We start from the raw sequence: 21,946 nt of genomic DNA on the forward strand, positions 1-21,946 counted from the left end.
CCTCTCTGAGCATCTCTCATATATAGGACAGCATCCTTTATATGACCCAAGGTCAGTAAAATGGTATCTTTATCCAGGGTATCAATGTTAGCAGACAAGGTATCTGTCCACGCTGCTACAGCGCTACAAACCCAAGCTGACGCTATCGCCGGTCTGAGGAAGGTACCAGTATGTGTATAAATTGACTTCAAGGTAGTCTCCTGCCTGCAATCAGCAGGATCCTTGAGGGCTGCGGTATCTTTACGACGGCAGCGCCACCTTTTTGGATAAGCGCGTTAACGCCTTGTCCACCCTGGGGGAGGATTCCCATCGTATCCTGTCCTTAGCCGGGAAAGGATACGCCATAAGAATCCCTTTGGGAATCTGCAGTTTGTCTGGAGTTTCCCAAGCCCTTTCAAACAACTCATTTAACTCATGGGAAGGGGGGAAAGTAACCTCAGGTTTCTTTTCTTTAAACATGTGGACCCTCGTGTCAGGTACAGAGGGGTCATCCGTGATATGCAACACATCTTTTATTGCAATAATCATATAATGAATACTTTGGCTGCAACCTCGTATCATCGTAGTCGACACTGGAGTCAGAATCCGTGTCGGTATCAGTGTCTGCTATTTGGGATAGCGGGCGCTTCTGAGACCCAGAAGGGCCCTGTGACATAGTAAAAGGCAAGGATGGACTCCCTGCATTTTCCCTGGACTCCGCTTTGTCCAACCTTTTATGTAATAAATTCACATTTGCATTTAAAACATTCCACATATCCAACCAATCAGGTGTCGGCGTTGCTGACGGAGACACCACACTCAATTGCTCCACCTCCTCCCTAGAAGAGCCTTCAGCTTCAGATATGCCGACACGCACGTACCGACACCCCCACACACTCAGGGAAATATCCAATCTGGAGACAGTCCCCTAATAAGGCCCTTTGGAGAGAGAGAGAGAGAGAGAGAGAGAGAGAGAGAGAGAGAGAAAAAGAGAGTGTGAGTGTGTATGCCAGCACACACCCAGCGCCAATGACCCTGGAAAACAATTTCCCAGACACACAGCGCTTTAATATTATTCAATATACCTTCACTGCCAATTAAGTGCCCCCCCCTTTTTAAGCCGTCAGTCACCGTGTTCAGCAGGGGAGAGTCCGGGGAGCCAGCTTCTCTGCAGTGTGCTGTGGAGAAAATGGCGCTGGTCAGTGCTGTGGAATCAAGCTCCGCCCCCTCAGCGGCGGGCTTCGGTCCCGCTCAAAAATACAATACTGGCGGGGGATTTGTATATATATATATATATATATTGCCTCCGCAGCCCATATATACTAAAATGCCAGCCTAGAGGTTTTATATTGCTGCCCAGGGCGCCTCTCCTGCGCCCTGTACCCATCCGTGCCTCAGTGTGTGTTGTGTGTGGGAGCAATGGCACGCAGCGTTACCGCTGCGCGTTACCTCAGTGAAGATCAGAAGTCTTCTGCCGCCTGTGATGTCTTCTTTCTTCTAATACTCACCCGGCTTCTATCTTCCGGCTCTGCAAGGAGGATGGCGGCGCGGCTCTGAGACGAACGGCAAGGGTGAGACCTGCGTTCCGATCCCCCTGGAGCTAATGGTGTCCAGTAGCCTAAGAAGCAGAGCCTATCACTTAAGTAGGTCTGCTTCTCTCTCCTCAGTACCACGATGCAGGGAGCCTGTTGCCAGCAGGGCTCCCTGAAAATAAAAAACCGAACAAAATTCTTTTAATCAGAGAAACTCAGGAGAGCTCCCATGTAGTGCACCCAATCTCCTCTGGGCACAGGATCTAACTGAGGTCTGGAGGAGGGGCACAGAGGGAGGAGCCAGTGCACACCCATTCTGAAGTTCATTGTAGTGCCCATATCTCCTGCGGAGCCCGTCTATACCCCATGGTCCTTATGGAGTCACCAGCATCCTCTGGGACGTAAGAGAAATATACGTTATGGTAAGAACTTACCGTTGAAAACGGTATTTCTCCTAAGTCCACAGGGATCTTACCCTGATGCACCTGATTTGAGGATCTTTCTACTCACTAATCTCTTCCTTCTTGTATAGAAAGGTGTGCATGTGTGTTCTTCTCGCCTGATTAGGGCTCTACATGATGCTCCTGCCTTGTGCTTTGGAATACAACTGATTTGCCTGAGCCAGAGGGCGGGATATATGGACGGGCCTGTTGCATCCTGGGAGGCCAGGAAGCCTTTGATCGCTTGGTGCCAATCCGCTGTCGCTCCATCATATTCCATTGTTATCCTGTGGAACCTGTGGACTTAGGAGAAATTACCGTTTTCAACGGTAAGTTCTTACCATAACATATATATTTACTACATCTCCCAACATGCTCTTTTGTGATTTCCTGTTTCTTTAGAAGTTACTACAAAGCAGGACTACATCTCCCATCATGCTCCTCTGGGATTTTGGGATTTGCTGGCATGGTGAAACAGAGGCTGGGAGAGGGGTGTGTCAGTCTTTCAAAATCCTGTATTGCTGGAAGCTCCCAGAAGCTGTGAGTGTTTTTCTTAGCACAAGAAAAGTTAGAGACAGGAGCGGTTTATGTTAGCAGAGCCTGGGCAGAAGGTAATCTGAAGATGCTGGTGTATCTCTGTAAGCAGATAACAGGGCATAGTTGTTAGGACCCCACCATGTTGGTGAAGTACAAAGTCGTGGACCCTGAAGAGTTTGCTGGGGATTATTACCTGAGATGAGATACTGTTAGGAACTGTATTAAACTGGGGTAATAGCCTCTGAGGAGTTTTAGGGACACTGCTGGGACTTTTGGAGAGACTTGTTCAATTTAATAATTATGAGAGGTTGTTAAAAGCCCGTTGGTGATTGTGATGTTACATATGAGGCGTGTGTTGTTTTTTACATTACTTTCAAATAAATGATTATAAAGGCACCTTCTCCTTATCTGTGCGAGCGCTGTATTTAAGGGGGGGTCCAAGAATAAATGTGGGCTTTATGTTCTAAATAACACCTTTAATTACCCATTAACACCATACTATATATCCTACTTTCTACCACTCAGACATTAAAAAAAAAAAAAAAGAGGGGTTTCTGTGTACTAGTATTACAGTGACAGTCGTTTTGTTTTATGATGGGGGGGGAAGGGGGGGGGGGGGGTTTGGGGAAATGCGGCAGTCCACTGCTGATGTATGGAGGCTATTACTTGTGCAAAGAGCTACAAGTGGGTGTAAACCACTAGTATGGAATCTCCCCTCAGTAACAGGGGGAGAAATTAAATTAACTACACAAGCGGACATTCAATCTTGTCTGGACTTAGTTCCATGTGGTTTTTCATTTCTCCTAGATTGGCCACAATGCTCACTCACTAGGTATGGGCCAGTATTTCGAGGGGAGTTGAGGTACTGTAGGGGTAAAGACTGCTTTTGGTTCTATACAAAGAGCCCATACTGCTGTATACAGTGTGCATTCCATCTAGTGTGTTCAACGATCAGACGATCAAAAAGTTAAACACGTTTACTATTAAGATCCTGATCGTTCCTGTGACAGATTAAGTGCAAATTTTAATTGCTCAGTTGTCTGTATTGAGCCCAGCATTCCTGCAGCCATGTTCTTCTAGTTACCCAGCAGTAGTGATTCACGGCAGTCAAGAAGAATGTACATGGAGAAACCAGCAAGCCTTTTTAGGCAGTAATGATTACTTGCCTACAACTACGGGATGTAATTTGTGTGAAGTGGACGCAATATGTCTAGCTTAGTGAATTGCTAAAAACAAGCAAACGTCCCAAGGTCTTGGTGGCAAAGTAAGTCCATCCCATCTTCAGCTAGAAGTTAGAGCGATAAACCCAGGTGGCTGATTGAAGATTAGAGCTTCAGGAAAGGTAAGCCAGAGAGGGGAAAACAGCACAGGGGTATATATAAAATGTCCAACTATAGCAATATGGCACAGCAGATATAACAAGTGGTAAAAACAAAGTGCTGGCTTCCTTCCTAATGAGTAAAAAGGTAAAAGTGTAGTATTTCTAATACAGTCCTTGAAAATTTCCTGTATATGGTTTTGATTAAGAATTCACTATCCAGTCGTTGGACTGTCATGAATGAGACTTACATATGAGGAAACAAATGTACCTATAAAAGGTTTCTTAGTGATCACAACCACTTAAAAGTAGTAAACACCAGTTTGTTTTAAATAAACCAACAGAACGCACATTAAGTTTCTTTCGGCTGTTCCCATAAAGGTTTCTTTCGCAGTGGGTAGTTGGTGAACTCCAAGGGCTATTAGAACTACATTTCTACATTCTTACCCATCTGATTCATCAGGAAGTGTCATCAGGGGGTAATTCAGACCTGATCGCTACGGTGCGTTTTTTACATCCCTGCGATCAGGTAGTAGCCGCCTACAGGGGGAGGGGGAATTCGCTGTACAGGTGTGTGTTCGCATGTGCAGGATAGCTGCACGTCTTTGCACAGCCCAGGACTTACTCAGCCGCTGCAAAGATCGGAGTCGGAGCCGACGTCCTGAATCCTCCCACAAAACGCCGGGTCCCTCCTGCTTTTTTGCGGACACTCCCTGAAAACGGTCAGTTGCCACCCACAAACGCCCACTTCCCGTCAATACTCTTGCGATCGCCGGTGCGATCGGATTTTTCGCACCATTCCGTCACTGCCTGGCGCTCCCCTGACTGTCGCGCCTGCGCATTGCGGTGCATACGCATGCGCAGTTCAGACTTGAGTGCCCACTGTGCACACAGCAGCGATCAGGTCTGAATTAGCCCCACAGTGCTTTGTTTTTACCACTTGTTATCTCTGTGATGTTTTCGAGGGAAAAGGAATAGTGTACCCTTTGGTATTTACTAGCAGCCATCAGGTTCCAGTGGAGCGATGTTTTTTTTTTTTTTTTTGGGGGGGGGAGGGGGGGGTTTAATACATGTCCACGGCAAAGCTCAAAGCTCAGTTGATGGAAAAAGGCATTGGATAACAGACCCAATACAAATAATAACTAAGCTAGCATTTAAATTATACACCAATGTCAACCTGGATCTATTAGCAATATATTTTATAAAAAAGCCCCTTACGCAATACCGTGCAAGAACAGAGAGGCCTGTCTATCATGAGGAAGCTCTTGATGATGCCAGTATGTGATGCCGTTGGTACTTCTGCAATGCATGAACAGTCACAAAACAGTGTTTGGCACTGCAGCTTGGCCCACAACTATCTAATCATCATATTGCAAGAGGGCTAATGTTGTTAGGTATGTAATGGTAGACTAGATTTTAAAGTTAGGGACGTACATGTAAAAATATAAAGGTGTTTGATGCAATGACTTCTTTTTTCAAAGAATATACAATTAGGCTGAATAAATCTGGCAGTGTTCATACTCTACCTGGACTCATAAAACTGTTCTGAAGAGGAGGACCTCCAAAAGAAGCTGCATACTGCTGAGTAGTTGGCGGCTTTGAGTTCCCAAAGGTGGTGGTTGTTGGAGGGACAATTCCTGCTGTGGACGGCATATGATCTGACATAGGCTGGGGCTGTCCATGACTCATTGGTGTTGGAAAATACTGCCAGTTTGATTGTGGAGGCTGGATTCCATGAGAAAGATTGCCACCATGGGTTACTGACGCTCCAACTGAGTTCTGAGGGGGCGGCGGCATTCTGGACGCAGAGTTTGTGTTTTGAGGCAATGCCATTGGCAAAGGTCCCATAGGTGGTCTATTAAAAACCTGCCCAGATCCCTGATGATTGCCTGGTTGTGGAACTATTTGAGGCCCACCATAGCTGTATACTCCAGGACCTGCTTGTGGAGGAGCCTTAGCTGGAACATGCTGCAAATGTGAGCCAGGAGGTGCTGGGCTATAGCCATGTCCTACTACCGGCTGTGGTGAATAAATCAAAGGGTTTTGAAGCGGACCTTAAAAAGAAAATAAAAAAATAGGTTACTTATATTAAATACTGAAGTGTATATCTGCCTAAAATGTACCAACAAACAAAAACTACAATGTAATATTAAATGCAACAACAGTAATGTACATATTGCGTCACAGATCAACCAGAAACTAAGATTACGCTGATCAACTTATCTTAAAGTTGAAATATTACGTGTATAACTTATCAAGCAACTAGCTCACTTTCCAATATGTCCACATTTGAGGATTGCAAAGCTGTAGGCAATCCTGGCAATTACTCTATCTGTGACCAATTTGCCCACATAACTGGAAAGTGCACCTATCCATAAAGGCTAAACAAGCGGCTTAAAGAGGTGGATGATTAAATAGTTGGTCAAGAAATGCAGGTCATTCAATACTGAAGGCTAACTTCAAGTTTGGGCAATTAAATCGTGTATGAGGTTGTGGGGTATATGCAATTGCGGTCGAATTCCCGAAATTGTTGAATTTCGTGATTTTTTCGCCAAAAAAAAAATTTCGTCAATGCAATTCAGTGCTTTCCGTCAAAAAAACGGACTTTCAAAATTCGACTTTTCTGCAATGATACAAGTGCTGCAATTCGACCAAAGTGTATTCAATTCAAGTTTGGAAATTCGACAACAGTGCTTTTAGACAGTAAATTCGTCATTTTCAATCCGCCACACTTTGGAGGGTGAAACCAATAAAAAAAAATTAAAACATGTTTTTTTTGGTGTTTTTTTGGGGGGGAATAGCATATCTATTTTTATTAGAAGGGATTAGGTACTTGGTTTGTCTTTTTTGGTTGCACAAGTATTTTTTATATATTTTTTAAAAAAAAAAAAATATATATATATATATTTTTTTTTTTTTTTTTCCATATAGCTGGAACGGTAAAATCAAGGGAAAAAATGGCGTGGGGTCCCCCCTCCAAAGCATAACCAGCCTCGGGCTCTTCGAGCTGGTCCTGGTTCTAAAAATGCGGGGGAAAATTTGACAGAGGATCCCCCGTATTTTTAAAACCAGCACCGGGATCTGCGCCTGGTGCTGGTGCAAAAAATACGGGGGACAAAACGAGTAGGGGTCCCCCGTATTTTTTACACCAGCATCGGGCTCCACTAGCTGGACAGATAATGCCACAGCCGGGGGTCACTTTTATACAGTGCCCTGCGGCCGTGGCATTAAATATCCAACTAGTCACCCCTGGCCGGGGTACCCTGGGGGAGGTGGGGACCCCTTCAATCAAGGGGTCCCCCCCCCAGCCACCCAAGGGCCAGGGGTGAAGCCCGAGGCTGTCCCCCCCATCCAAGGGCTGCGGATGGGAGGCTGATAGCCTTGAGAAAAATTTTGAATATTGTTTTTTCCAGTAGTACTACAAGTCCCAGCAAGCCTCCCCCGCAAGCTGGTACTTGGGAAAACCACAAGTACCAGCATGCGGGAGAAAAACGGGCCCGCTGGTACCTGTAGTACTACTGAAAAAAAAATACCCAAATAAAAACAGGACACACACACCGTGACAAGTACAACTTTATTACATACTGCCGACACACATACTTACCTATGTTGACACGAAGCAATCGGTCCTCTTCTCCAAGTAGAATCCACGGATACCTGAAAATAAAAGATAATTATACTCACCTTCCAGCGTCCAGAGATACATCCACGTCCAGAAAATAATCCAGGTACTTGGCAAAAAAAAAAAAACGCAATGACCCGATCCTGCGGACTGAAAGGGGTCCCATATTGACACGAGACCCCTTTCCCCGAATGTGCCGGGACCCCACGTGACTCCTGTCACTGAGGTCCCTTCAGCCAATCAGGAAGCGCTACTACGTGGCGCTCACCTGATAAGCTGTGCGCTGTCTGTGCTGTGACAGCGCATCGCAAAGACTCTCCATTATATTCAATGGTGGGAACTTTGCCGTCAGCGGGGGGGTTACCCGCGGTCAGCCGCTGACCGGCGGGTGACCCCACCGCTAGCCCATGGAGCTACAGGAGGCACAAACGGAGGATTGATATGCATAACTCCTTTCACAAAAGTCTGAACCTCTGGGAGGGCAGCTAACTCTTTTTGAAAGAAAATAGACAAAGCCGAAATCTGCACTTTGATGGAACCCAAATTCAGGCCTGCATCTACCCCCGCCTGTAAAAAGTGGAGAAAGCGACCCAAGTGAAAATCTTCCGCAGGAGCCATTTTAGACTCACACCAGGAAACATACTTTCTCCAAATACGGTGATAATGTTTCGCCGTAACCCCCTTCCTAGCCTTAATGAGAGTTGGAATGACATCCCTGGGAATACCCTTACGAGCTAAGATCTGGCGCTCAACATCCATGCCGTCAAACGCAGCCGCGGTAAGTCTGGAAACACGCATGGCCCCTGCAACAGCAGATCCTCTCTTAGAGGAAGCGGCCAAGGATCTTCCACCAGTAAGTCCTGAAGATCCAGGTACCAGGCCCTTCTTGGCCAGTCTGGAACGACGAGAATCGCCTGAACCCTTGCTCGTCGAATGATCCCCAGTACCTTTGGAATGAGAGGAAGTGGAGGGAACACATACACCGACTTGAACACCCACGGAGACACCAGGGCGTCCACTGCAGTGGCTTGGGGGTCCCTTGACCTGGAACAATACCTCGGGAGCTTCTTGTGAGACGAGATGCCATCATGTCGATCAACGGAATTCCCCAATGTTTTGTCACCTCTGCAAATACCTCTTGGTGAATAGCCCACTCTCCCGGATGGAGATCGTGTCTGCTGAGGAAATCTGCTTCCCAGTTGTCCACTCCCGGTAGGAAGACTGCTGACAGGGCGCACACGTATTGTTCTGCCCAGCGAAGGATTCTTGTGGACTCCGCCATTGCCGCTCTGCTCCTCGTTTCGCCTTGACAGTTTATATGCGCCACCGCTGTGATGTTGTCTGACTGCACCAGGACAGGTCGACCCTGAAGAAGGCTTCTTGCTTGCAGCAGGCCGTTGTAAATGGCTTTTAACTCGAGAACATTTATGTGGAGACAGGCTTCCTGAAGCGACCATTTCCCCTGGAAGTTTCTTCCTTGGGTGACTGCGCCCCAGCCCCGGAGACTTGCATCTGTTGTTAGAAGTACCCAATCCTGGATACCGAATCGGCGTCCCCCTAGGAGGTGATGACCTTGTAGCCACCACAGGAGAGAAATTCTGGCTCTGGGAGATAAACTTATCTTCCGGTGAATGTGCAGGTGAGACCCGGACCATTTGCTCAGCAAGTCCCACTGAAACACCCGGGCGTGAAACCTGCCGAATGGGATGGCTTCGTACGCCGCAACCATCTTCCCCAGAACCAGAGTACACTTCTTCGGCCTCAGAAGTTCCCTGACCATCGTCTGCAGTTCCAGAGCCTTTTCTTCTGGAAGAAATACCTTCTGTAATTCCGTGTCCATAATCATGCCCAGAAAAGGACACCGAGTGGTCGGAATCAACTGGGATTTTGGCAAATTGAGCACCCAACCGTGCTGTCGCAGAACCGACAGTGACAACTCTACACTTCTCAGCAACCGTTCCTTGGACCTCGCCTTTATCAGGAGATCGTCCAAGTACGGGATAATTGTAACCCATTGTTTGCGAAGGAGAACCATCTTTCCACCATGACTTTGGTGATAATCCTCGGAGCCGTGGAAAGCCCAAACTGCAACGTCTGAAATTGGTAATGAGAATCCTGTATCGCGAACCTGAGAAAGGCCTGATGTGAAGGTTATATAGGGACATGTAAGTAGGCATCCTTGATGTCGACTGACGCCATAAAATCCCCCTCTTCAATCACCGCTCGAAGGGATTCCATCTTGAACTTGAAAACTTTCAAGTATGGATTGAGGGATTTTAGATTTAGAATTGGTCTGACCGAACCGTCCGGTTTCGGCACAACAAAGAGGCTCGAGTAGTACCCCTCCCCCCGCTGGGACGAGGGAACGGGAATAATGACCCTCTGTAGACACAGTTTTTGAATCGCTGCTAGCACCACCTCCCTGTCCGGAAGAACTACTGGTAATGTCGAAATGAAGAACCGGTGAGGGGGCATCTCCTGAAACTCCAGTTTGTATCCCTGAGACACGATCTCTAGTACCCAAGGATCCAGGCCTGATTGAATCCAGACCTGACTGAATATTCGTAGACAGCCCCCCACTGGTCCGGACTCCCCCAGGGAAGCCCCAGCGTCATGCGGTGGACTTGGTAGCAGCAGGGGAGGACTTTTGGTCCTGGGCGCCTGAGCCTGCAGGAGGTTTCCTTCCCCTTCCTCTACCCTTTGAAGCGAGGAAGGACGAACCTTTTCCACGCCTGTATTTATTGTGACGAAAGGACTGCATTTGCTGATGTGGTGCCTTTTTCTGTTGTGTGGGAACATAAGGAAGAAAAGAGGACTTACCCGCAGTCGCGGTCGAGACCAGGTCAGCCAAGCCGTCCCCAAACAAGACAGTACCTTTGAAGGGTAGCGCTTGCATAGCCCTCTTGGAGTCGGCATCAGCGTTCCATTGATGGATCCACAGCGCCCTCCTGGCTGATATCGACATGGCATTGGTTCTTGAACCCAAAAGACAGACGTCCCTCGCCGCGTCCTTTATGTAATCTGCAGCGTCCTTAATATAACCGAGAGTTAGAAGGACATTATCTTTATCAAGAGTATCCATATCATTAGCTAAATTCTCTGCCCATTTACTCACTACTCACCCATACCGACGCCACAGCGGGTCTTGAGCAATGCACCCGAATTAGCGAAAATGGACTTCAGAGACGTCTCCAGTTTGCGATCCGCCGGATCTTTGAGAGCTGCCGTGTCAGGAGACGGAAGTGCCACTTTCTTAGACAAACGAGATAGAGCTTTGTCAACATTTGGAGATGCCTCCCATTTTTCCCTGTCATCAGAGGGGAAAGGATACGCCATGTAAATCCTCTTGGGAATCTGCCATTTCTTATCCGGCGACTCCCAAGCCTTTTCACAAAGATAATTCATTTCATGAGAGGGGGGAAACTTCACCTCAGGTTTTTTTACCTTGAACAAGCAAATCCTTGTTTCCTGTACCGCAGGTTCATCAGAAATGTGTAAAACATCTTTTATAGCCACAATCATGTACTGAATACTCTTAACTAACCGTGGATGTAAAGCTGCCTCAGTGAAATCGACCTCGGAATCAGAGTCCGTGTCGGTATCAGTATCTACCACTTGAGTAAATGGCCTCTTTTGCGACCCGGATGGGGTCTGTACCTGAGACAAAGCCTCTTCCATGGACTTTTTCCACACCTGCGTCTGTGACTCAGACTTATCTAACCTCTTTGATAAGGAAGATACATTAGAATTTATCGTACTGAGCAATGCTAGCAAATCAGGTGTCGGCTGCGTCGACAGTCCCAACTCTAGCCCCGCATCCGCTCCCCCAATAACCTTCTCTGGTGAATAACCTTCAGCCTCAGACATGCCGACACGTAGTACCGACACACCACAACACACAGAACATCCCTGCTAGGTGACAGGCCCACAATAAAGCCCAGATAGAGGACACAGAGGGAGTATGCCAGCTCACACACCAGCGCCCATATATCGCAAGAAACGATATATGTACCCAGCGCTGCCTTATGTTAATATTAAGCACCACACTGCAGCCCCCCCTCTGAAAATGCCCCCCGTTACTTGGGAGAGAAGCGTGGAGGTCCCGGCAGCGTCTATCCCTCAGCCGCGTGTTGTAAGGAAAACTGTGCCCGTGAGCTGCGGGATGAAGCTCCGCCCCCTTCCCGGCGCGCTTCGGCCCGCCAATTTTAAATCTGAAAAAAGATGCCGGCGGGGGTCTGTAAACGGTACAATCTTTAAGCCGCCCAACAAACTCCAGTAACATGCTGCCCAGGGCGCCCCCCCCCAGCGCCCTGCACCCAGTGAAAACCGTTGGTGATGTGTGTGGGAGCATGGAGTACAGCGTTACCGCTGTGCTGTACCTTTACTGAAGTCTTCTGCCATCCTGAAGTCTTCTGATCTTCTCATACTCACCCGACTTCTGTCTTCTGTGAGGGGGCGACGGCGTGGCTCCGGGAACAAGCAGCTAGGCGCACCAAGTGATCGAACCCTCTGGAGCTAATGGTGTCCAGTAGCCGAGAAGCAGGGCCCTTAACTAAGAAGAAGTAGGTCTGCTTCTCTCCCCTCACTTCCACGCTGCAGGGAGCCTGTAGCCAGCAGGTCTCCCTGAAAATAAAAAACCTAACAAAGTCTTTTCTAGAGAAACTCAGTAGAGCTCCCCTAGTGTGCATCCAGTCACTCCTGGGCACAAAGTCTAACTGAGGTCTGGAGGAGGGGCATAGAGGGAGGAGCCAGTTCACACCCAGATTAAGTCTTTTTAGTGTGCCCAAGCTCCTGCAGATCCCGTCTATACCCCATGGTCCTTTTGGAGTCCCCAGCATCCTCTAGGACGTAAGAGAAATATATATATTTTATTTATTTTATTATAGGCAATATGTGGAGCTATCATGGGAGTTGTTTACTAAGAGACCTCTACACAAAACGCACGCACACCCGCTAAGGCTTTAGGTGAGGACATTTTGTAGGAAGGGATTCTTCACTGCAAGAGAAATACGAATATGGAATACACTGCCAGAGAAGGTTGTAATGGCGAACTCAGTAAATGGGTTAGACAAATTTCTAAGGGAAAAGGATATACAAGGGTACAGCCTCTTAACCTAAACAGAATAGGGAATGCAATATAATTCAGGTTGAACCCGATGGACTACTAGTCTTTTTTCAACCTCACCGACTATGTTACTATGTGACCAAGTGTACCTAGAAGAATTGATGCTGTTTTGAAAGCAAAAGGTGATGACACAAAACATTTTGATTTAGAGCTCTTCTGTTCATTCACTTTATTTTTTATCAATTAACAAAATGCACACTATTAACACATCTATTTTTGAAAGCATTCCTACTTTGCAGCATTTTTTCCCACAACTGCCTAAAACATTTGCACAGTACTGGTACATACATAAATACGTTAATAGCTTTCAAAATTAATTTCGTAATATAAGAGAAGCCTTACACTATTAGCAGATCCCCAAGTGTTAGAGCTGTAACACTACCCGGTTTTCCCTGGATGGCAAAACGCCGGACAAACTTTGTCCGGCTTTTTGCCATCCGGCAGAGTCCTTCACACACAACGGCTTTTAGCCGTGTGTAATGCTGTGCGCATGCGCAGCAGCAGACTTTTCACACGGGGCTGAGTCCTTTCACACGGGGCCGTGCTGTGTGAAAGGACACATTGTGCTGCATGCGTCTCTGCAGCACGGCAGCGGTAAAAAGCCGGGAGGGATCTTGCTGGCCGGCGGGAGCCGGCGTGTGTGTTTCAGCCCTTAGGCTCCATTTCCTCACACATCATGCACTAATCAGCTTTTAAACTTTCAGCGGGGAACCTCCTGTAGCTGCTGACCCTGGTAGAATCTTTGATCACACACAAACATAACCTATAGAAAGAGCGTCTCGGTACTCAGAGCAGCAATTATACCAGAGGATTGAGGAGGATAAATTAGGTTGTCTACAGAGTACTGTAAAAGCAAATTTACTGATACTATGTCTTTCATTTTGCAGCACAAAAGTAAACTTAATAAACAGACTAGACTGGAAAGGAGGCTGATCACGTAGTAACCTGCTTATGGCAACCCACAGTATACATGTCAAAGCATAGGCACATGACTCAGCCAACATAAGAAAGAGTCAGGCCGTAACAGTGGCCAAATTACTTAGTTTGTGCGTTTTTGATCACTTAATGTGAGCACATTAGTCGTGGCACCAGATGTGACTCCCTACGGAGCCTGACTTGCTAGCTGTTACCAAAGAAGTGGTCATATAGCAAGGCAGGCAATAATTCAAACAGACGGAAGCTATGCCAAGTAATGAACAAAGATTCCCTTTCAAACCACCTACTGCATATGACCACACAGAGTTATAGTTGTACCAAGCAGGCTTAGCATTCTATGCCAGACAAAGCGCCTTCTAACGCCTCGCTCTTCCTTTTTGCTAGAATATATATGAGTTTCAGAAGCTTATCAGAACTAAAGAGGTTTTAAATAAATTTGTAATCGTAGGGGGAATAATTTTCCTCTATATAGAATATCACTGAACAACAATGCGGGGAGCCTCTTCTCCGCTTAACAATTTGTAGTGTTCACTCTACGATTTTTTTTTAGGGCAGGGTGCTGATGATTGAGGGGGGCAAATTTTTATTTTGAAGTGACGCTTTGAGCACAAAGCATAGCGCATATGTTTATAGTTTTTATACATATATTTTCCCCTTAGTATATCATACCCATACATATACCATACATACATACGTAACATCCAACATCTGTACTGAGAAAAATACTGAACATGTCCAGTCTTCTTGAGAGATCGGCTGTAGCATATAAATAAGCAGATATTAAATGTCTCCGCCAGTGCCAAAGTAGTTATAATACTTATATGCTATAAAACAGAATAGTTAAGAAGAGGGTTAAAATCTACAGTATTGGTACAAAATACGCATGTTATTGTACTAGGGAAATACTGTAAGCAGTACATGCTCACTGCTTACACCAGCGGTTCTCAAATTGTGTGCCGTGTTACCCTGGGGTGCCTCATACACTTGCAGGGGTGCCCTGGACTGGTGGTCCAGGACCAATTCAAATTATTTATAGCCAATATAAAATAGGTGAAACCAGTGCTGGTGACTGTCAATAATATAATATGTGGACAAAATGAAGCAAATCCTGTCCCTCACAACATAGTTGAATCTAAGGATATCAAATAAACACAGTTTACGTATTTTGATCTTTATTTAAAATTTTGGCCTAGGGGTGCCATGACAAAAAATTCTGATACTCTAGGGCGCCGTGATTCAAAACAGTTTGGGAGCCACTGGCTTATACTGTTCTTTCACTCTTTTTCAAAGCGATGTGTTATGCCGGCAGCCACAGCAGTGATGCCATTTACAGTCCCTCCTCTGCCATCCATTTTGCTATAGAGAAATCATGTTCTAATTTCAGAGGTGGTCAAGGAGTAGACAACTACATTAACATGCACTCTGACTATTGCATTCTGTATACAAGGGCCAAGTTATGATCCTGCAGGGTGCACTGAAAAAGGGCAGGGTGCTTTTTCACATTTGAAAAATAGGCACGGTGTAGCACCCTGCTGAAACAGCCTAGAAGGAACACTAAGTTTATAATAGGATTTTAAATTACCTACCGGTAAATCCTTTTCTCGTAGTCCATAAGGGATATTGGGGACAACTTAGTACGATGGGTATGGACGGGGTCCAAAGGAGCCGATGTTCTTTAAAATTTCTTCAACTGGGTGTGCTGGCACCTCCCTTCTATGCCCCCTACCACAGGCAGTTATAGGTAAAATAGTGCCCGAAGGAGAAAAGGACATACCGTATTTTCCGGACCATAGGACGCGCCTGACCATAAGACGCACCTAGTTTTTAGGAAAACTGGGAAAAAAAGAGCCAGCATACACACACAGACACACACACACATCAGAGCCAGCATACACACAGACACACACTCATATTGTAGACAGTACCAGTGGTTCCCCGCGTCCAGGCTCTCAGCTAACGCTGCCCGCGGTGCACTCCTGAGGAGGGAGGAGGTGTGGGGGAGCCACATGATGCCGGCTCTGAGATGCAGCGTGCTCTGCTGATGACGGCGCAGCAGCAGCAGCATCCAGTACCCGCCGGTTCCCCGCGTCCAGGCTCTCGGCTAACGCTGCCTGCAGGGAAACTCCTGAGGAGAGAGGAGGTGTGGGGGAGCGGGGGGAGTCACATGATGCCGGCTCTGCTGTTGGGCTCTGAGATGCGGCGCGCTCTGATGACGTTGCAGCAGCATCCAGGACCCGCCGCTACCCGCAAACTTAATCTGCATTGGCTCTTATTCGCTCCATAAGACGCACATACTTTCCCCCCCACATTTTTGGGGAGAAAAAGTGCGTCTTATGGTCCGAAAAATACGGTACTTGAGAGAAGGAACAAACAACAATAAGTGGTTTGATTTACACACCACTAACATAAAACGACCAGCAACGGCTGGTAACAAAACAGCAGCGGCTGAACAGGCAACCATAGAAAAGATAACCTGCAGAAAAGTCAACGCAATGAGGCGCGCGCCAAATATCCCTTATGGACTACAAGAAAAGGATTTACCGGTAGGTAATTAAAATCCTATTTTCTCTAGCATCGATAAGGAATATTGGGGATAACTTAGTACAATGAGGACATCCAAAAGCCTCCAGAACGGGTGGGAATGTGCGGAGACGTCTGCAGCACCGCCTGCCCAAACTGGGAATCCTCTTTGGCCAGGAAATCAAATCTGTAGAACTTCACAAAGGTGTTCTTCCCCGACCAGGTAGCAGCTCAGCATAGTTGCAAGGCCGATCCTCCATGGGCAGCCGCCCAGGAAGACCCCACCGATCTTGTAGAGTGGGCCTTCCGAGACTGTGGGACAGGTAAGGCTGACGACACAAAGGCCTGTTGGATAGTAAGTTTAAGCCAATGAGCAATGGACTGCTTTGAAGCAGGGAAACCCTTTTTCTGCGCATCATATAGCACGAACAAGGAATCTGTCTTTGTGAGCCGTTCTCTTGACATAGATCTTCAAGGCTCGCACAGCATCCAATGCCTCCGGAGTAGCAGAAGTGCCAGAACTTGACAAAACTACAATAGGCTGATTCAAGTGGAGCGCAGAGACGACTTTCGGCTGGAACTGCTGCCTAGTCCTGAGCTCCACTCTGTCCTCGTAAAAGACCAAGTAGGGGCTTTTACACGATAAGGCCCCCAATTCTGAGACACGCCTAGTAGAAGCCAGGGCCAATAACATCACCGTCTTCCACGTGAGGTACTTGTCTTCTACCGTCATCAGAGGTTCAAACCAGGAGGACTGTAGAAATTCCAACACTAAATTCAAATCCCAGGGTGCACAAAAGGAGGTTGAATGTGAAGCACCCCTTTGCAAGAAGAAAATTGAGAGAGCTGAAATCTGGACCTTAATGGAACCCAGATGGAAGCCCTTATCCACACCATTTCACAAAGGTGAGGGGTGTGAGATGAATGACTGCGCTGTAATGGATCTTTTAGCAGCCTAGGAGAACGCAGGAGTTCCCCAAGAAGGCTCCCAACAAGAACGTGAATCAAAAGAAAAGGTGGATTCTCCCTACAGGCGCTGATCCTTGCTTGCAAAAAGGTCATAAGGATATAAATAAACATTATCAATTGAAATTCACCAAATGTTGGACTACTCTTGTAAAATATTTTAACAAAAATGTATTGTACACATAACATGAATAAAATGATGTAGCAATGGAAATAGATCCTACCAGTACAGGTAGAAGGAGCCGCAGGTGTTGTAATGCAGAGTACCCCGGGAAATACCCTGCATTGGCTCCCAGTGATTGTTTCCCAAAGCAATACAGCATCCACAGGTCCGGTAATCCGTGATGGCACAAACAGGATAATGCCTACGCATTTCGGGACTCCAGGTCCCTTTGTCAAGGCTGAAATACCTGTGTGCCCAAAGTACCTGTATTTAAAGGAAGTCTTGACCATTATATATATATATATATATATATAATATGATGCTAGTGCAAATACACTGATAATCCTGGTCAGCATTGGCTATAGCAGAATTACAATATATATTTATTATATTCAATCATTAATACAGATGTGAAAGACTATCTGTTTTAAGATAATGTCCATAGTTACAATGTCAGTAACTCAAATTAACTGAGGGTTTATCAGAGATTTTTTGTATCTATACTGCCTGGCTCAATGAGGCTGGTGGTAAACCTCAAACACTTTTACTATAAGTAATTATATATCGGGATAATATAAAGGACCATGAGATGTGTTAGTATAAATAAACTAACAATCCTGATGAACATTAGCTATGCCAGAATTGTAAGATATATTTATTATATTGATTGATAAAGATATTTAAGGACTATCTGTTTTATGACAAAATCCATAGTAACAGTGTCATGGCTTGAATTGACTGAAAAGTTAATTTGAGATTTTTTATATCCGTATAGCCCATAAAAAATTAGAGCTGGTACTAAACCTCAAACATTTTTACCATCAGTAATAAACTTCAAACGCTTTTATCATTAGTACCATATATACTCGAGTATAAGTCGACCCGAATATAAGCCGAGGCACCTAATTTTACCACAAAAACCTGGGAAAACTTATTGACTCGAGTATAAGCCTAGGGTGGGAAATGCAGCTCTAGCTGTACACACACTGCCAGATATGCCCTCACACTGCCAGATATGCCCCCACTCACACTGCCAGATATGCCCTCATGCTGCCAGATATGCCCCACAGTGCCAGTTTGTTACTTACCCTCCATCGCTCCCGCACTGTCTTCTGAAGGAGGGACACTGAGGGCACAGCGCGCAGCTCTCCTGTGTCCCTCCTGCGTCTCCAGCGGCAGCGGCGTGTGTGTGTGTTAAAGGAAGTGCCGGTTCGTGCACATCCTTTAACACATACACGCCGCTGCCGCCGGAGACGCAGGAGGGACACAGGAGAGCCGCGCGCTGTGCCCTCCGTGTCCCTCGTACAACTGACTCGAGTATAGGCCGAAGTGGCTTTTTCAGCACAAAAAAAGGTGCTGAAAAAGTCGGCTTATACTCAAGTAGATACGGTAATTACATATCAAGATGACATAAAGGACCATGAGATCAATATGCTTACCTCTCCACAGTTAGCAACACTCCTAGCTGCTGTATGAAATGAGAACTGAATCCACTGAGTTTATAAACCCCACAGTGAGTGACATCACTTCCTGTATTGTGATTAACTCAATGTTTTATTTAAATTCATTATTTATCCTTATAGTTTCAATAAAAATGTGAGTGTATCTTAAGCTTAATTAGGCACCCATTTTTGTGGGACTAAAACTACATTACACTAAACGTTTAAGGAGGTAGGGGAATCAATTGAAAAATTGCGTTCCACAGCCCCATTGTGGCGTGCGTTCCACCGTCACATTGGGGCTTCCTGTTAGTGTTAGGATCTCCTAGGAGACCGCGCCGGGCGGCGTAACTCCGTTACTCGGCGCGCCATAGCAACCAAAGCGTCAGAGGCATCGCCTGTATTACCATGACGCGCTTCCGCCTTCCGGCGCGTCATGCACTTCAACGCTCAGGGACTTCCTGCATCCGGTGGGCGTGTATTGTATTGTGTCCAGCCGAGATATTTGTGTTCCACTGGTTACATCCGCAAACCCCTGTCACTTAGAACCGGGCGGACTGAAGTCACAGGGCACTAAAGTGTGGTATTTAGACCTGTATTGGCACAAATAGTTCACCACAAATCTTTATTTATTGCCATTCAATCTATTAATTACCTTTATGTTTACTGCCATTAGATCTATTTGTTAGCACCTATCTCATATAGGATTATTATTTAATACTATTATATAAAAATGCATTAGAAATACCTTTGTTCTTAATTTACATTTTATTTATAATAAATTTATTTATTGCTACGCCAAAATCAATTATGGATCCGTGATACTCCTAAGTGTAATTTATTTCTTAATAATCATTATAGTACTTGTACATTTTTTCAAAAAATATTACTTTTTAATTTTTATTTATTGATACATTAAGTGAATATATCCTTACAAATTATCTCAAAAGTGAAAAATGTAAAAGTACATAAGGTTTAAATTCATCGTCATAAGTGCTTATAATATCTCATGTGCTACTATACTTAACCACCTATATTCTTATATAAATCTTATTTGATAATAATTATGTGTGGCCAATTAGTATCCAAATCGATTTTGGATCCGTTATGCTCCTAAGTGTAGTTTTGAATATTGGTGATGGTCATTATTGACCCTATTCTATATTAAGTGCTACCCTGAATTATAATTTTTATTAATCTCTAATATTTAATGTTACTAAATGTGAACATACTATTCATCTTAATTTAATATCAATAAATTCTATGATACTGTTTGAATTCATCTTGATATTTAATGCTTTACAATTATATTACTCCAATTGGCTACAAATACCTTAAATTATTAATATTAATATATATCAAATTCAACCTTAAACCTGTGATGACCATCTTAGCCCAACCAAATTAATCTATTTTAACTAAATATCACTATCGGAACCCATTGGACTAATGCACTAATGTTTTAGAACATCTATGTATATATGTATACATACGTATATAAACATATACATATAGAGTACCGGGCACATAATCTCATGGTCCTTCATTTACAACACCATGCATTTCACATACATAGATTGATAGTACAAGCAATCGCCAATAATAACAATTTGTTGAAGGATTTGTAATGGTCCCATGTTTTCAAGGTACATCCTAAATTTTCACCAAATCATACTCCTTCAATATCAAAGAAAGTGAAAAGAAAAAGAGAAAGGAAACCTTATGTGATTGGCATAGATCTTGGTAATGATTAATGGTCTACTAAGAACTATAAGAAAGAAACAATATCTATGCCCTCATTATGGCCAATAGGGGACTGAGTGTTTAGAGTATAGATCCAAAACGTTTCACGTTTGGACAGAGTAAGTTCTCGGCTGCTCCCTCTTGCATCAACTGGTATAAACTCCAAAACAGTGAATGAAAAATTCTCCCTATTGACTAAAGAATTATGTTTTTCTCCATAATGTCTTGACAGACTATGAGTGGTCATCTTGTTATTTATATTTCTCATATGCTCTTGTACCCTAATCTTGGCTGCTCTCTTGGTCTTCCCTACATATGACATATTGCAACTGCAGGTAATCCTGTATATTACAAACTCCGTGTTTCAATTGACCAAATGATGTAATTTATAAGTTCTTCCTGTGTCTAACTTATGTTCAAAAGGTTTACGTTCCATATGTTTACAACATATGCACCTTGAGCATGGGAAATAGCCCTTGGTGGGGATGAGAGAGTTGACCTGAGATTGTGGTGTGTCCGGGCCAGTAATTCTACTCGGGGCCATTTTGCTTTTCAAGTTTGGAGCTCTTTGGAAAACTATATCTGGTTCTCTCAGTAAAGTGGGGCCTAGAACCGGATCTTTTAGTAGAATACCCCAATGGCGATCCATGATTTTTCCAATAGCATAGTTTTCACGGTTATACTGAGTTACAAATGGTCGAAAGGGTCGTTTATTGTTTTCTGGTTCTTTGATCCGAGGTTGTAGCATCTGTTTTCTGTCCTTAACCGAAGCTTTGATCTTGGCTTCATTGATTAAGTCATAAGCATAGCCTCTTTCCATAAATCTTTTCTGTAACACGGTTGCTTGTTTCCAGTAGTCATTGATGTTGCTACAATTACGTCTCAAGCGTACAAACTGTGCGAATGGAACCCCTCTTTTCCATGTTGGGTGGTGGCAGCTTGACTGTGGTATATAGCTATTTGCATCCACCTCTTTGAAATATGTTTTAGTGTTGACCACTTCCCCAGGGTGACCTATTAAGACTAAGTCCAAATAATCAATATTTTTGGAGTCTATCCGATGGGTGAACTTTAAATTGAAATCATTCGTGTGTATATAGGAAATGAAATCGGTGATACTGGCTTCATCTCCTTTCCAAACAAATAGAAGGTCATCAATATATCTCTGATAGAATAATATATTGTTGGAAAATCTTGAGTTGTACACAAAAAGTTCTTCCCAGACTCCCATGAAGTTGTTTGCATACGATGGGGCAAACTTGGTCCCCATCGCAGTCCCTTGTTGTTGTAAATAGAATTTCTGGTTGAATTCAAAGTAGTTGTGATTCAGTATAAAAGTTATACTCTCCAAAAGGAATTCAATCTCCTTAATGGATTTTTCTGGATCCGCTGAAAGCATTTTTTTAACAGCTTCAAGGCCTTTGTTATGAGGAATACAAGAGTATAATGCCTGAACGTCTATAGTTAGCCAGCAATATTCCTCTGACCAGACAAAGGTTTCCAATTTTTGTAGCACACTCGTTGAATCTTTCAGATAAGAGGTGAGCTTTAATACATATGGTTGTAGCTTCAAGTCCAAAAAGTGTGACAAGTTGGACATCAAAGAATTGATCCCTGCCACTATAG

General features: G+C 44.7%; 1 protein-coding gene across 1 annotated transcript in view; it reads right to left on the bottom strand.

Moving 5' to 3' along the window:
• SEC24A (SEC24 homolog A, COPII coat complex component) overlaps positions 1-21,946 on the bottom strand; it is a 258,735-nt gene that overhangs the window by 200,200 nt on the left and 36,589 nt on the right. Inside the window, exon 2 of the mRNA XM_063928268.1 lies at positions 5,333-5,860. Coding sequence (XP_063784338.1) covers positions 5,333-5,860 — 528 coding nt within the window. The remainder of the gene's footprint in view (positions 1-5,332; positions 5,861-21,946) is intronic.

The sequence above is a fragment of the Pseudophryne corroboree genome, chromosome 6 (assembly GCF_028390025.1).
Source record: "Pseudophryne corroboree isolate aPseCor3 chromosome 6, aPseCor3.hap2, whole genome shotgun sequence".
Taxonomy (NCBI): domain Eukaryota; kingdom Metazoa; phylum Chordata; class Amphibia; order Anura; family Myobatrachidae; genus Pseudophryne; species Pseudophryne corroboree.